Source organism: Perca flavescens, chromosome 7 (genome assembly GCF_004354835.1).
Source record: "Perca flavescens isolate YP-PL-M2 chromosome 7, PFLA_1.0, whole genome shotgun sequence".
Taxonomy (NCBI): Eukaryota; Metazoa; Chordata; class Actinopteri; order Perciformes; family Percidae; genus Perca; species Perca flavescens.
The window spans coordinates 20,468,793-20,486,373 of NC_041337.1; the positions used below are offsets into that span (position 1 = coordinate 20,468,793).

Genomic DNA, 17,581 nt, shown 5'->3' on the forward strand with positions numbered 1-17,581 from the left:
ATGAAGCGTGCAGACAGCTGAAAACTGTATCAGTCTTTGGATATGAGTATAAAAACATTTTAGACACTTGTGGTTGTTTGTGTGTTTCTAGATACCTTCTAGATATCAAAGCCACAAACTTCACTCACAGCTGTAATTTTTTATTATAAATATACAAAACATATCAAAACTGATACAATCACTTGGTTAGTAAGAAAACTCCATACTGCAGTGAAAACATTCATCAAACCGCCGTTTAAGGCATCAGTGATTAATTATTAAGAGTTAGTAGCAAACGTTAAGATTCAGCTCACTTCACGTCATGGCTAGATGTTAAATCTATATATATATATATATATATATATATATATATATATATAAAGAAGAGCAATGCATTTTCAAAGGTGTATCAACATTTTAGTTATAAGTCTTCAATAACAGGTAAAAAAAAGTATAACATTAAAAATTATACTAGGAATGGAGAAACTTCTTTGAAAACTACTGTAGATGAATTTCATGTGCAAAATATGTGCCAGACACAAAGAAGTTCTTGAAACTACAGCAAATGTGTTCTAAATCTGTTTCGTATGAACCTAACTTCACCTCAGAAAGTTTAGAAACATCTATTGGAAAACAATTTAAAATAAATAAAAGTGGCATACCACCTTACATTAAGTTTTAAGTTAAAAGACGAGAGAGAAATGTGCTCATCTTCTCACGTCAACATACAATCTCACAGAGAGTCAAAAGCCTTAATAAATACAGAGATAAGGAAGAGAGGAATAATCCTACTGAACATACTACAGAGCAGTAGAGGGTTCAGTTACACCTGGCTCACAATTTCAGCATCCTCTGCAACGAACCACTGGACTGGAGTCCCGTCTGCAGCTCTCTGGAGAATCACATTACCCAAACCCTGTGAAAAAAACAATCAGTGTTTACCTTATGCATTCTGCACATAAATATATTGTATATATGATTAGATGATCAAAAGAACATTAATCAGCAACTGTTTTAACCATCGATTCAGTCATTTTTCAAGCAAAAATGCAGAAAAATGTGATGGTTCCAGCTTCTCAGATGTGAGGATTTTCCATTATTTGAACGTTATTGTGATCTAAATATATTTGGGTTTTGGGCTGTTGGTCGGACAAACCAAGAAATTTGAAGACGTCACCTTCGACCCCAGGAAATTGTGATGTGACATTTTCATTGATATCTGATGTTTTATAGACCAAACAATTAATTGATTTATGGAGGAAATAATGAACAGACTGGCTCCAGTACTAACACAGTATATGAAAGGTGGCCTATTTTAGTGTATCATAATCAGCACCAACCTGTTTAAATGGAGGCAGATGAGGTGAAGTGGGGCTCTTGACACTCAGGTAGCTCTGCTGATCAATGCAGCCTGGCCGAAACTTCTGCAGCTGATTCCTCTGATGCCAGGACTTCAACTCCTCTGACACGATGTCCCTGGGCATCAGCCTGATGGCGTGGTTCGGATACTCCTTCAGCGAGGGCGTTCGCACCAGCCTGGTGTAAGGCGGAGGGGGCTTTAAGATTCCTCTTGGGGACAACGCTCCCTCCTGCCACTGTCTTTGCCGAGGGCTGTGTGCCACAGGAGGGGAGGAAAGGAAGCACTTTCCCATGTCCAGGTCTTGAGGGGAGAGGGGGCAATCTTCTGCCATTGGCCTGACGTAGCCAGGACTGGGCTGGGACTGGTTGATGTTCTTGTGTGAGCTGGCGAAGTTGGAGAGCCCTTTCTTTTGTGCCCCCAAGTGGAATCCGTAAGGCGGCGGGCAGAGCTTTGGGATCTCAGTGGGTCCGTCCCTGCCAGGAGAGCTAATGTAGGAGGAGGACGAGTGCTCCGAGCTGCTGTCCTCCGAGCTGGACTGGTAAGGGCGCAAGGGAGAGTACTCTGGAGAACGCACCATGAAGTCAGCCATGCAGCGTCGCTGCGGCAGCCTGGCTCGCCCTTGATTGTTCTCGGAGCTGAGGCGCTCCTTGTCAGCAGGTGGCTTACTTTTGGGAAGTCTGAGGAGACATGTGAAGTTGTAAAATTATAGTACACATATTGTGATGCTCTCTGTGCATTGGTGTACTTATGTATCTGACTTCTCTGTGTACCTGAAGGACTGGGAGTACTGTCGGCGTACGTGCAGCTCTGGGGTGGAGGGGGCGCTGGTGGAGTGGTTCTGACGCAGAGCCGCGTTCTTTATAAACTGAGACAGAGGAATTATGCTCTCTGCAGACACCTGGGTTCCTGCTGGACTACTGCAAAACAACAAGAACAGAACGGATGATGTGAGATATGAATACTGACACTTAGCTACTGGTTTTACTTTTTTTGATTTTTTTCTTATAGTCATGTTGACACACACTCGACCTAGTGCAGTTGTGTAGTCGATGGGTGGTTATTACACTTCAGACTCCTACCTGGACCTGCTGCTGCTAGCAGACTGGGGGTTTGTGGCCTTCTGGTAAGGCTGATCCAGACTGGACTCTTTCCACGGAGAGTTCTGGATGGGAGAGCGCTCATACTCCACACTGAGCTGGCTTGATGACTGCTGGGACGACTGAAGGGTTGTGGCTGACAGCTGGAGGGGGTCTGAACAGGAAGTGCCCAACACTGGAGGAGAGAGAGGGCCGGGCGAGTCCACATCTGTGGGGGATCACAGACAACATCAAACAGTTGGTATCATGCTGCTCCAAAATATCTCCGATCTACATTATCTATTACATGCATCCTATCTAATTCACACTTATTTTTACTGTATGTCTAAATCTAAGCATGTTAGTCAGAGAGTGATGATAATCTTCAAAGCTAGTGCTGTCAAACGATTAAAATATTTAATCGCGATTAATCGCATTAATGTCATAGTTAACTCGCAATTAATCGCACATTTTTATCTATTTTAAATGTCCCTTGATTTCTTTTTGTCCCATTATTTTTTCTCATTTTAATGCTCTTATCAACATGATACAATACTTTTAAAACGGTGCCTGAACCGAAAGATATATATATTTAAAAAAGGAAAACCTTGTTCAATTGTATTTGTCTGTTCTGTATGTTCAAAAATATACATAACAATAAAAAGTTGATCTTAAAAAAAAAAGGAGCACAAAACGGTGAAAACAACCACTGGATGGGAAAAGGGTATTTTACAATTACAGTGAATGCACCACGAGGCTGGCGAGGCGAGCAACATAACATCATGACTGTGTTTTTCAGACAACGGCAACTACAGTCCGGTGTTTACACCGTTTAGCTGTAAACATTTTAAGTTACCTGCTGTGTAGTGTTGACTGGCCTCCTGTGCGTCGTTAAGGCACCGGGTCTCACACTAGTTTGCAGGTATGTACTACTCTTTGGCCGGCTCGCAAGCAAGTGCAAACAAGTGTGTGCAGCGTGCATGTTGTTTTGTTTCCGGTCTAGCTAGATCCGGTGTGGTGTTGTAGTTTTTATAACGTTACTAGTTGTTGCAACAGCATGTGAAAAAACTACAATGTTTGCTGGGCCAAAAAGAACTTTTTAAAAATTTTAATTGACGCCGTTAAAATGGGTTTGCGTTAACGCCATTAATAACGCGTTTAACTGACAGCACTATTCAAAGCATATATGTATTCTTTAAAGCATATACGTATAAATGTACTCCCCACTCACCATCATCCAGGGCCACCACATCAGACAGGGAACTGTCATCAGACATGCACAGATCTGCATAGAATAGAAAGAACATTATAAAAGTGTCCATCAAACCCAAAGAATGTGTTAATGAGTGCAGTGCACAACTTGGCCTGAAGAGGGCAGCAGTGCAACTCACCTCTGTTTTGGTTGTTTGAGATGCTGATGCACGGTGAGTTGCACTCGCTCTTAATCCTGTGCTGGAACACGGCCTCCTGCAGATCCTTCACTTTCTTCTCTACCCTCTTGCACTGCTGCAGCCTGCTCTTCTTCTGTGGTTTACTGAGATTCTCCTCCAGGGAGAGTTTGCGGGCCGCCTCATAAATCTGCCGCTGAAGAGCCAAGTCAGTTTCCAGCACTTGCAGCTCTGAATCCTGCGATCAACAGAAATTCTGACATTTAGTTTTGTAATCTCTTTCTTTCCCCAAAAATAGTTGACTTGGATGGATTCCCGTACCTGTTTATCCAGATGGATCAGACCTTCGTCAAGCTTAAATGAAGCTCCAATCCTCCTCCTGACCCGGGGTAGCTTCTCATTGGGCATCACAGGATAGTCTGAGGGCAGTTTCCCAGTCAGCTCCTGTGATTTCACAATAAAAGCGTTGATTACAAAAAGGGAAAACGTGTGACCCTTATACACCAAATGCATTTATAACTCATTTAGAGCTAATATATACTTGGTAATGATGACTTACTGCCTCCCGGATGCAGAGCTTCCTGAGCTCCAGCAGGCAGAGCTCCAGACGCTCCTCCAGAGACTGGTGCTTCAGCTTCAGGGCTCTGGTGTGGGTGGTCAGCTCCTTCACCGGGGACGTAGGGCTGTCTGGACCTGCAGCGAACACACAGAACATCAGGCTTTCCTCATCAGGATCTGTATGTGACCATTGGATTTATTCACAATTTCCTCTTAAATGTTTATGAATCGTAAAAGTGAGGAATTAGTTGTTAAAATATAAATAAATACAACGATGGGATATGCAACATTTCCTTTAGCTTGCTGTTTTCAGCCTCAAGCTATACATGGCACGTGGAAATTAGATGCTGTATTTTGTGGTGATGTTCATACCAGAGTGCACAATAATCCCGCTGTCAGTGTCACTGATCTCCTCTTTGCTCTCGATGGCCGTCATCTCGACTTTCTGCTCTTAAGTTTTTAGAAGTACCTGTTGAAATTAGCAGATATTACTGAGATTAGTAAAAATGAGATTGGTCATTTATAAGAATACCGATTCTCCTGTTGTTTTCCTACCACATGGCTTCATTCACACTCCCTGCTGCTGCTTTACTTAACAAAAGTGAATGACTGGCGAGTGTCCTTTCACACACTTATCCATGCAGCTCTCCATCTCCCTCCTCCTCCACCTCTTTCTTCCTCCCATGCTTCCTCACAAAAGAGGCAAACCCCCATGGTTGACTTGGCACATGTGCGGGGGTTAATCTGAATCACGGTGCCATGGTGACGGGGCACGGTGCGGCTGGCTAGGGGAGCGTGTCGCCGTGTCAGAGGGCGTTTAAAGAGCCCAGACCCCGAAAAAGAAAGCAGATGGCAGCAGGAATTACCCCACTCATGGACTGCACCTGTTCCCCCCGCACACCCCTCCCTCAGCTCCTATTCAACCAGTGTCCAGAAAACCCTCTGGGGGCTTTGAAGTGGAAGAATGTCTCAATGCTGGGCTTGTCCACGCAGCATCAGATCACAAGGTCCCTGCTGACTCCTGTGCAACACTGCCCATTTCACTGTCACACTTTCACAAACAGGCGAGCACAATTCATGTTTATGGCCCGCTCCGTTCCATTGTTGCTGTCTACCAAACATCTGACTAACACCAAACAAAAAAACGAGATGTGGAGAGGAACGACAGCAAGAAGAGGAAAACAATGACCACAACAAATTGGAGATAACATCTAGGGATAAGTTGAGGCTTTTAAAACCCGGCAAAGGGGACTGTGTGTGGCGGTTTTGGTGAAATCGACTATTATTAGCCTTGCTTATTGCTTCAATGCCACACACTCATAAAATCATACTTAATGAACTTCAGCCATCACTGGATTAATATCATGCAAACAAAGCTCATATGAGAAGTAAATAATGTGTTGTTAATCAGGGTGAATAAAGGGGAGTTGAGGTGACATGCAAACAGACACCACGTGAATGAATGTGTTCCTAAGGCGGCTGCGTATAATCCTCAACTCTTGTCTCATCTTCTATGTTTGGAGATTGGTATCAGGCCTTTTCCTGTAGGGACCAGTAGGACACAGAGGTAGACAGGATATTATTGTGTATTCGATAGGCCTGACCCATTCACTACCGCAACTCATGTGAACTGATGCAGCTATGAGTAGCCGTATAGTACAATGAGGCACAGGCAGCTTGAGTCAGTAAGACAACACTGCAACAAAGGCCCTGTATCCACCAACCAGCCTCAATAATCTGCTGTGGGCTCAATATCTGCTGACAACTCTGCTTTAGGCCTGAGCTGCTTGTTGGGCCAATATTGAGACAAGGCTGCAGTGAGAGATGGGGAAAGGAACAGTGCTGAGTTTTTACTGTGCAAGGTCGAGGCCTGCTGTACTCTCAGACACATGGCTCCATGCTGCAGTCAACAGGAATCCAGCCTGGTAATCAGAGACAGGCAGGGTAATGTGGGATTTACCCACTTACACCCCATAACTCTCTGAAGACGTTCACAAGAGTCTGTGGTCGGAGGTCTCGGCTGAGTAAGTGGGTGGCTGGGTGGGTGAGTACGGATAAAACAGCAGATCTCACTAGAAGTTGCCGCTTATTGCCAAGACGTCGATGCCATTTGTTGTAGCTTCCATAAAAACCTCGAGTCCTGGGAGTGTTGAAATCATACTGTTATGAAGAGCCAAAAAAACAATACTTTTCTTGATTGAGTGTAACAGGAATAGCAGTCCATTTCCTGGGGGGGATAGCTGCTGATAGCACAGTCTCCACCCGGCTTGATTGATGTAGTCATAACATCTTAATTATGGCGCATGCGATCAACTCAAATGACAACTATCTAGGAACGTGTCAGGGATGGGACCATCCCACCCATCCTCGCTGCTCAGCAGACCGTGACAGTGTAACGTCTACGGAAGTGGGTGTTTATGGCAAGAGATCATGAAGTGGATTCCCTGTCTCCCAGACTTCCCCCACCCTTTCCCATGAGCCTTTGGAGCTGCGATCTCCTGGAATGCTGCCACCACCGCCGCACTCATAACCACTGTGGTCGGCCCTAGAATTACCAATGGGGACCAGCCTCGCCGAGGAAACAGTAAGGGATGCCTGAAACCAGACCGAGGCCTGTTCGAACCCTGTAATTAAGACTCTCCACTGAATGCGGATACTGTGGAAGAAACCAAACGACTTTACAGCATACCTTATTTCAGAGTCTGATGAAAAGCCAAAATCCATTCAGCAAAATGGATCCACTCTGCACGCAATATGTTTATCGGTGTTTTAAGCCCCCAACGTCTCCTTCCAGGCAGCGCTAGGATTAGGCAATGATTATGGTTAGGGTTAAGGTTAGGGTTAGGTGCCTTGAAGTCAACAGTCGCAGCGCTGCCTGGAAGGAGACATTGGGGGCTTGAAAGACCATTGAGCACACAATATGGGCTGCTGGAAGAAAAGTGCATCAATGTGGGGGAGCGGCAGGAGAAAAAAAATGAAGTGTTGTGTTACAAAGTGCGGCACTGGAGTCAGATCTTTGTCTTAAGAAGAAGTGCTGAGTGTGGAAACTCCACAGACTGCAGCAAAATACAGTCAGTAGGCTGTGATTACATAAAAGCCAAGGTTATGTGTATTCTGTATCAAAGTCTCAAACACTGTCAGCCTCTTTCCTTTGTCAGAGAAACATTGTTAAGTGGTGCAGGGGTCTTTTAGTTTTTTCCAGCAGAGACAATGAATTCGCACTATATCGGTCTGCACTCACTGGAGGCCATATGCTGGCCAGACACACGAGCTCTGTCACAGCCAAACGACAGCGTAGAGATGCTCCATTGTTCTCCAGAGGCTAAAGGGCTGACCGGAGATCACGACACCTTGTCCCTCTGAGTCATCATTTCTGAGACCTCTGTATGGACACTAATGGTCATCTAGGGCTCTTCGTAGGATGTGGTTGTACAAAGTACTTTTCACCCACAAGTACCCACCGCTTACAAATGAACTGGGGGATTCCAGAGACATATCAACACAGAGGTGTTGTCTTTAGCACCACAGTAGCACTGCATGTCTGTCAACATGTGGACTGATGGAGATGGTGTGTATTCTGCTGCCTTGGGCACAAACAACTGCCACCAAGCAGCCTGTTGACCAATATAAATCCTAAGTTGTTTATCAGTAAAAGCAACCTTTATATCCATGGTACAAAACAGAGCAAGTGATTAACTGCAGAGACTCAAATCAGTCTTCCAGATAGTATCTGTTAAAGTATTAATTAATTAAAACTTAGTCTGATAATTTTAACATTGAGGTGTTTTTTTTTTATAATCAAAGAATTCATTGTTTTTCCATGTGAGAAACACACCACATTTAACAACATGTAACAGAAGTAAACACACACTATACAGCAACCTGGGCAAGAAAGACAGAAAAACAACAACACAATTCACAATTAAAACACATACATGATACACATAAATAATAAGTAAAATAGGAAGAAGAAAAAAACATTGAGGTGTTTTAACTTGAAGAAGAGTAGTAGTAGAAGAAGTGCGCAAATCCTTTTCAGATCCTCCCATTACTTTACTAAATAAAAATGGCAACATCATAGTTTGTAAATGTTCCATTTCAAATTCTGCATATTCTCTTAAATAAAGTACATTAGTATCCTCGACAAAATGTACTTACAGTGTCAAAAGTAAATGCATCATATTTCTGTATGTTTTGCATGTCAAGTTTTAATCTGGTTACTATAGGTAGGCTAGCTGTCAAATTAATGTAGTGAAGTAAAAAGTGCAATTCTTCCCTCTGAATTAAAGTGTAGCAGGAAAATGAAATACTCAAGTAAATTACAACTACTTCATAATTGTAGTTAACTACGGAACTTGAGTAAATGTACTTACTTTACAACACTGAAAAAGAGTAAGCAATTATCTTAACGACATGTTTTAAGATTGATATGCTACAGCCCAAATAGCAAAGTCAGTTAACCTAATTGCTCTGTAAAGTTTTCCGACGTATAACATCATCACTAATAACATCATCACAGCTCCTTCCCTGCCCGGTGTTTTCCCTTTATATTTTTCATGTTGTTAACCTACGTAAAGTCTTGTGTACTCACCTTATATAATCTGTATCTGCTCCTCTACAAAATCCTTTCTTAAGGCATTAGGAGGTGTCCAGACTTTCTCTGGTTCGATATGAGAGTAAGCTTGGGACATCTGTTTCAGTCAACTTCACTGTCTCAGTGAAGGGGGAAGAGCTTAATAGATTTTTGCTAAAGTATTTCTTTGCTAACAAATGTATTCTTATATTAACTGTAACACGTAATAGTTTCTCTTTATACTTTCTTTAAATTATATGTTTTCACTTGAGTAAGTTTTTAACAGGAAAAAGTACATTTAGTGGTGTCGGTGATCTACCCGGATTTTCTTTTTTAATGGTTTGGTCCGACGCTGCTGACTCTCCAGACACGCTCTGCGTATTGACACAGCACGCGACTCATTGAGGGGGCTTTTAATAAAAAAAAAAAAAAGTAGGTACAAAAGAAGAAAGGCCGGAGGGAGAGGCACGTTTTGCTAAAACCCAGGACAGCTGGTGAGTAATTGGTGGTGATGAACAAGACCACACTCACCTCTATCTTCCGCCACGATGATGAAAAAAAGAAGAGCAAAGTGTGGTATTTGGGCCAAATGAGCCACCCATCCATATAAATAATACCTTAAATCTTAATAATAGGCCTAGGCTTCTCTGGAGACTGGTGTAGGCTAATTTTGATTTTTGAAAATTTGATTTTGATTGCTGACTCGTTTACTTTATTTCTAATAAGCTATAGCCTATTGACCTAGCTACTTGTGTCGAGGATAATATTTTATGCTGCGGGGGGATTGTTTTTAATCATTACTTTATTCTTTATTGCATCAGCAGTGGCGAAAAGTAGCCTAACTAGTAGGCCTATATTAGTTCAAATAGTAGCCTATATATTACATTTCAATTTGGATATACTTTTGTGAGTTTATCTATTTGATGTTACTTTAAACAGCCACTGTTACTAGTTACTTTGCAGATTAAGATTTCAAATAGGCTATCTTTTATGAGCATAGACAATATGATCTGCTGTTACACAGTCAGCGACATCAAGTAGTTAGGAGTAGCTCTACCTCGACCATCTTCAACATTAAATTGTTGCTTAGATGTTAATGTATCAGTATCTATAATCCAATAATATAATATAGGGTTTACTGTATATAATAATGATAGTAATAATAATAATAATAATAATAATAATAATATATAGCCAAACAATCTTAATTATTGAGTATTTTGGACTTTTGATGTTAGCCTCCATTTTGCCGATTATGTGCGAATACTTTCTTCACCCCTGATTAGGTATAGCACTTTAGGTTCCATTTGTTTATGAGATGTGTTACTAATGTAATCTAAATTTAATTCTTTCTGTGATTAACAATTTTTTATTTTTCATTTTTTAACAAAATAAAAAACATCCAGGTCCAGGATGATTGTACATGAAGTAATTGGTCATCCTCTTTATACATTTTCAACAATTTGGTGTGTCTTATTTGCCTTTAGTCTGTGGCTTCCCTGACTATCTCACATGTCTCCAGTGCCTTAACCAGGCCCTTGGGTATTCCTAGCCTATATATCCTAAAAAGCCTCCTCCAGATGGCCTGTGCTTTCTCCTCTCGTCCCGTGATGGAATGAAAAGATCAGCTAATTAAACAAAGTCCCTTATCCGTGTGAAAGAAGTGTGAGTGCCCTCAGGGAGAAGAGCTGCATGCAAATCAATCCCCAGTGCTTTACATTGTGTCCAATAAAACAACACATCTCTGCAAATCATAAAACCTTTATTTCCATAGCACACAGACACACTAAAAATCAAAATTCATGACAGAAACAGATACACAAACATGCATTTGTGGGGGGATTTCTATTAATACAAACCAGGTCTGTTGAGATGTCTCTGTTAATAATCACTTATTAACATAGTAGTGGTCTTATTGTAAGTAAAGAATTAGACTGGTGTGGCAGAGAATTGAACAAATAAATAGTAATGACCATAAAAAACATAAAAAATATCCATCTTCTTTTCTTCAACAAATGTTGATCCCCATAATTATGAATGAAAAATGAGTACTTACACTCCCTCATCACAAACAGAACTGTTATAAAGATTTAAGAAGACATTTCTAAATGTGTATGCATGATTCCTTACAAATTCTGATATTCCAAAATGTAATTTAAAATTCACTAAGAGATGTGTAGTGAGCTGGTGCCTCTGTGATGTTTGTTTTTTTCCACATGTAACTCAGCAGACAGGGAACATGAAGATAGGGCCACTATGGTGAGATGCTGCAGGGGCTGAAGGAAGCCTCGGGGCCTCACTGCTCAGACGTCTGTGTCCGTCTCAGGTTGTCCTTCACGCGGACAAACTCTGGGATCTTCTGCTGGTTCTCCAGCCGCCTGATCTCCTCCTGCTCATACTGGAAAGACAAAAGACAAGTCAGTGCATCAGCTCTCAGCCAGTCAGTGTTATCCACCTCATCCATCATCAGACTATTGCATTTTACCAGATAACAAAATTTCCATCACCAAGGTTTGTATTTGGACATATACACACATTTCTTTTAATTTTGTGGATTTTTCTCTAATCTTTTTTTTAAATATAATATCAGATAATTTGACCTCTTTGGGTGTTGAACTGGTATAAGAACAATCTGAAAGGTTTAGAGGAGAAAAGTCTCTTTGGTTAAACTGCTAACAACTCATAGACATCTGAAACGTGACATGGGGCCAAACTACAGCTTTTTTAAAAGCCACTGGTTTAATCTTTTGCATTGTATTTTCAAGTTTATCATATGTTTTTTAAATGTAAGATCTGAATTTGAAAAATTAACCAGTACTTGAAGCTGTCAGATAAACGCAGTGGAGTATAAAGCACAATATTCCCTCTGAAATGTAATGACGTAGAATGGTAGTGTCGCAGAAAATTAAAAAGTAAAGTAAAGGTATCTCAAAATTGTACTTTTGTTCAGTACTTGAGTAAACAGACCATCCACTACTGGTATTGGCCCAGAATCCCTTAAAGCTCAAAGCGGTAACACTAACAAGAACCCCTGTGTGTTTGGGCCAAAGTGAATTTATATGATTCCTTCATTAATTAATGTCTCTCAGCGGTTTGGTATGATCTTCTTCTGACCTCTTGCAGCTTCTGCTGCCTCTTGCGGAGCTCCGTCTCTAGATCTGAGGGCTGCTGTCGTGCCATCTCCTCCTCCTTGTGCAGCTCCAGTCTGCGCTGCTCCAACACTCGCTGCAGCTCCGGTTTCTCCTCCAACAGCAGGCCCCTGCATGGTCAGTCAGAGTCACAGTTACACACACAAATCCACCCTGCTCTGTTTCAAATGTTGAACACATTAAGATCAGAGAGTCGGAGGAGGGTTTTCGGTGTTGGTTATACCGTTTATGGCTGAGCAGCAGTTCCCGGTGCAGGTTCTGGTAGCTCGGTGTCTCCCCTGAGGAACCGTTCAGTTTCCTGGGCTGAAGGACCTCGTCACCGCTGCAGTCTGCTGTGGACTGACGGGACAGCCTCTGGCGGCCAACAGAACTCTCTGAGGGACACAAAACAACTAATATCACAACCTGTTGACTTTAACTTTTAACTTCTCAGATCTAAACTCTAATTCTTATCAAATCTTTAAATTGATAAATGAACAACGTTTGACACTGCTGCCATCATGTATGTTGTAGAGGTGAGATTTCAGTCACAAAGTAATACATTATTTAAAGAGGGAAACAACATTTGAATAACAATTGAACAATATGTCAGGTAAGTAGGCTACTTGTGTAAAATACATCCATCAAACAGTTCCTAATCTATTAATAAAATATTTGATTGATAGATTGAATCAATCTATCATTCTTCTTCAGTCTATCATTCATAATCAATCTATCAAATAGATGAATCAATCAAATATTTAATTGGTAACATTTGAGTGATCCTTCTAATCGATCAAATCTTCTAATCATCAGTATCATCAACTGCTCTTGTTTTAAGTTTAGAATATTATTTTCATTTCTGTTCAGCATTTGTAAGATACCTTTTTTGTGTTGTCCATATCCTGGTTTCTGTCGGAATAAAAAAAGAAGAGACACCCTGTTAGTAATTTGACGAGTAAGTTATTTCGCAGCCACTAGCTGAGCCAAACATGTTAACATCAAAACATCTTCTTTAATTTGATCTTCACTTGACTGGAAAGAGGGTATAATTAGATACTGTAAGAGAAGGAAGGGACAGTGCCCGCTGTGCTACTTAAGCAGGTGAGTTGTGTTTGTAACACGAAGGTGACGTAACAGCTCTGTCAGTCATGACCAGAAAGTGATTGTCTTTGACAAAACCCGACCAAAGTTCCACAAGTAATAAAAAAGAAAAATAACGTAAATATCTGCATTTATTACTCTCATAATATAACAACACGGGATGAAAATTTGGCATGACATTCTACTGTAACACAATCAGACAGATAGGCTACCTCTGCCACACCCCATGAAACCAGATAAGGTGATGAAAGGATCATATTGAGCAATTAACAGATGGTAGATGCTGTTGTAACTGGTCTGAGAAGCCTTTTCTCAGACAAAGTCAAGTAGATTTCTGTCATAAACTGCCCTACAGCTGACCATAAGATCCCTAAGCTCTGCTTCTGGATTCTTGAGCTCAGAACTGTATTTGGAATTGTGCCTTTTACTCTTCCTGTCACAGACATAAGCCTCCAGATCCTGTCCCTCCTCGGGCTCCTGCAGAGAGGTTGAGCTGACGGATAACCTGGTGGGCGTCTGTCGTGCTGGGAGCCATTGTTCAATTCAAAGCCTGCAGGGCTGGGATGAATTCCAGCAAAATCACTCTACCTGTTCTCACAACTCCTCTTTATCTCTTGAACAGACACTCTGAATAGTTTAATCACGAGCTGAACATGTTCTTTTCATGCATTGGAACATGAAACCCCCTACGTTGAACGGTTTGTTTTCACGTGACAAAGATAGTTAAATGCAACATGTGGCTTTATCAGTTGTCTGAAATAAGATAGGATTTCAGTGAACTAAAAAGCAACAAGATGCTCATGAGGATAAATCTTGTGTTTGATAGCTTACTTTATGGATGCAAAACTTTGATGCCAGCACTTTTCACCTGAACAAATCAGTTTTATAAATGAATCAACTGTAACGTTGCAGGACATCTAATTCTTGATCATCCTAATCTGCAAGGTAATGGTTGATTGTCCCAAGGATAGTGTATTTTTTGTGTCCATAATCTACATAATATTAGGACGGATGTAAAGCCTATTGGACATATAGAATTCAAAATAAACCATGACTGTAAACTTACTGAGGCTTCACTTACAGCCTGACAGAAGTCATCTAAACCTCTGACAGATGGCCACCAGACCAGACGTTGACTTCTCACTCACCAGACAAGAGTTAAGGTGAAAGAAAACAACTCACTTTTCTTGCAGTTGACCCCTCCATGGCAAGATGGTGGAGGTCCACTGTTTCTGTCCACAAACAGTGTTCTTGTTTTAGTCCATTGTTAAAAGAATCACACCTCCTCACATAGTCTGTCTGTTGTCTGTTTCCTTGCTGCATCCAAGTCCAACATATTGCTGTTAATGAGGCATCCTCAGACTCAACGTGCCACCTAGCAGTAGTCAATATTCGTAGTAGACACTGAAATCTTATTACGCCATTCAAGATTACCTCACAGCCCCCACAGGGCACAAGACGCTAGATTAGGTAATTGCAGCAGACACAAATGCAGCTTAAAACCAACCTAACACGGCACTATTACAAGTTGACTTCAACAACAAAGGCATTCAGGCATACCAATATCCTGTTTATAGTGTGAGGCAGTAAACATTTTTACTCTATGTTCATTGGTTCTTATTGCTTGGAAACGTTACAAGTATAACAATTATTTGCAGTTTATGGTATTGTGGGTTTTTTATTATTATTTATTTTATTGCAGGGATAGTGCATATTAATAAACATTTCTGTCAATATGCCAGAGTTAGCCAGAAGGCTATTTTTCATCTGCAGTCCCTAGACAGATGGTAAAAAAAAGTCACCCTATAAAAGAAGGTAAAATTACACATTTACATAACAATATAACATTTAAAATACATTTGGTAAAAAGTACTATTAAGCTTAAAATGTACAATAGGAGCACAGCAGACCACATTCAGACAAACATCAGACAAAGACATGAACACATGTACACACACAAGGCAAGAAGCCAGCAGGGGGCAGTGTGAGCAGGTCAAGAAGTTAATGTTAATGGCGACATTTCTGATTATCAATGAGCCATTTCTTTAACTGTATCTTGAATGTGCTGTAAGTGTTTAGATTTCTGATGGTTATGGGGGTAAGGTTCCACTCCGTAGAAGCTCAAACAGAAAAAGAGGTATGGCCAAATACACTTTTCCTAAATGGAATGATAACAATCTCCCCTTGCTGCACCTCTGGTTCTGCTGTGATCAGCTGTTCGGATGTTGACAAACTGGTGGAGAGGAGGAGATGATAAAACGTGAATAATTTTATAGACAAGACATAGTTTTGAATATTTGACTATGTTTTCCCAGTTGAGTAATCTGTATTTTTGTAATATTGGACAATGATGAGAAATGCTCGGTTTCTTGTCCAGGATTTTAACAGTTTGTTTGTAAAGTGATTGCAGAGGTTTCAGAGATGTTACACTAGCTTGTGACCAAATGGGTAAACAGTAAGTGATATGTGAAAAAATCATAGAGTGTTTGCTATATTTGAACTCATTTAGTAATTCTTAACATTGAGATGGAAATAATCTAAACTGTGCATAATCAACATTTTCAAAACTCTGTTTCTTACAGGTCACATTGCCTTCTCAAGAGACAATTTATCTGTATGGTTTCTGAGCAGCACTCAGTGTGTGTTTGTAGCACTACTAAATAATATGGCATAAGGTTTATTTATGTATTTGTTTCCTTCTGTACAGTAACTGTTTGTATATATGTATAAACGCAGAGCTAGTTAGACCTCAGAATAATACAAATATATTTTCCAGCCATTTACAATGGAATTGTGACTATGATGCTGGAAAAAATATTGCATTTTTTTTTTTTTTTAATTGATCATAAACGTTATGTGGAATCCATCTTTAACATGAACTTGGAAGGCACCAGAAAAGTTTAAACAATACCTACAAATAATATAATAACTTCATTGTAAAATCGTGTTTTGGTATTTAGCCTATTTATTTTTACTCTTTTCATTTCATCTTTTATATATTACTTACATCATTACTTGAATTGTTTTTATTTTATTCTGTTTTTACTTCTGTGTTATTGTATTTTTGATTGCTATTTTACATTTCACGTGTGTTAAATATCAAGTAAAACCGTCAAAGAAGGGACGGTCTTTTAGGGTCTTTCCATTGGTGGCCACCATAGAGCTTACCCCCTTGGTGGCCACATGATGTCGACATACTACCTATTTCCTATTTCCTGCTTTCAATGTCCCATGAGCCCATGCGGCTTTTTGTTTAAATCCGACCCGGAAGTTCTTGGTGCTTTTTATGGTTTGAATGGCTTGTGAGTGGGGCGTGTGTGTGAGAGTGTTTGGGTGAGTAAATGTGAAGTGTTTGTGCGTGCGAGTGTGTATTTCTGTTTAAAAAAAATCTACACAGTGATCTTATTTGATCTGGTCTGAGTTTGGCTCTGCTCCGATCGGAGATGATAGGAAAAGCGCTCGCGAGCCTCCGTGGCGATGAGCAGCTGGCGAGATGTTCAGGGCCTCCACGCTTCATACCGTGGTCAGAGATGATGAATTGATCAGATATACTAGTTCTGAGTGAGTTTGGGTTCATCTCGAGCTTCACAATGGACAATGAGTATAGAGGCGATTCTGATCTATCCACAACCCAGAAGCCGCGAGGAATCCTGGCCCGTTATTGATTGTTTTAAAGCCTGCGACCTTTGCATGCGTTCTGCTCTCGTTTAATGGTTTCAAAAACAAAATGTCGGCAGCAGCAGCGTCTCTTTTTTTGTTTGTGTAATTGTCCAAACCTTTAAAGGCAGTCGGAGGTGGAAAGTAACTGTTGTCGTGTTATTATACATCCGTGGCCTGGTCGTAACCCATAGTCTCGTATTGCACAACAGATACATTCTAGGAGAAGGAGAAACCCCGCTCTGGGTTGTCACAATCGTTTTTTTTTTTTTTTGTGACTATTTACAATCATTCCCTAAAGAACCAAGCAGGCCTAGTCTGACTTATTAAACAAAAACCTGTTTGCACAAAACCTTTCATACTCAAAACATAGGTCTTAAGTGCAGTACAATATGAAGAAATATGCATTAAGACAATAAAAAGAACATGCATATGAACACTTTTTTTTTTTTTTTTACCTTATTCATCTTTCTTTTTTCAGATAAAGGGAACTGCACTCCGTTGCCATTTTATCAGGTACACCTAAAACCGTTCAGTATTACAACACCCTGCAATAAATCCTACCATGACCTGTTTCTAATATTTTAGAATAGAAATAATATTTATAACAATGATTAGTCTGATACTAAAACATCTCTCTGTATAATGCAATACAATAGAAGGAGTAGAGGAGAAGGAATACAATAAACTTGTATAACGTTTTCAACAAATCCTTTATAACATTACATTTGGTTCTTTATTCAGATAGTTAAGTGACA

General features: G+C 40.5%; 1 protein-coding gene, 1 long non-coding RNA gene and 1 other non-coding gene across 4 annotated transcripts; 2 read left to right on the top strand and 1 right to left on the bottom strand.

The window, feature by feature from the left end:
* Nucleotides 1-420: 420 nt before the first annotated feature.
* Nucleotides 421-9,036, bottom strand: inavaa (innate immunity activator a). The gene is made up of 10 exons (XM_028583814.1): nucleotides 8,953-9,036; nucleotides 4,734-4,830; nucleotides 4,363-4,496; nucleotides 4,125-4,247; nucleotides 3,807-4,041; nucleotides 3,647-3,700; nucleotides 2,419-2,644; nucleotides 2,110-2,256; nucleotides 1,320-2,016; nucleotides 421-895 (listed from the first exon to the last, which is right to left on the bottom strand). Exons 2-10 carry the CDS (start codon nucleotides 4,795-4,797, stop codon nucleotides 803-805), a joined length of 1,773 nt encoding a protein of 590 aa, XP_028439615.1. The 5' UTR covers nucleotides 4,798-4,830; nucleotides 8,953-9,036; the 3' UTR covers nucleotides 421-802.
* A 325-nt stretch (nucleotides 9,037-9,361) lies between these two features.
* Nucleotides 9,362-13,012, top strand: LOC114559174 (uncharacterized). Of its 2 annotated transcripts, none has more exons than XR_003693026.1 (3): nucleotides 9,362-9,428; nucleotides 11,165-11,445; nucleotides 12,058-13,012. It is a non-coding gene; the product is annotated as an uncharacterized LOC114559174 (long non-coding RNA). The 2 variants fall into 2 exon arrangements; XR_003693027.1 differs by having other exon boundaries at nucleotides 9,377-9,428; nucleotides 11,162-11,445.
* A 3,410-nt stretch (nucleotides 13,013-16,422) lies between these two features.
* LOC114559483 (small Cajal body-specific RNA 2) lies at nucleotides 16,423-16,790 on the top strand. The gene has a single exon (XR_003693108.1).
* Nucleotides 16,791-17,581: the final 791 nt, after the last annotated feature.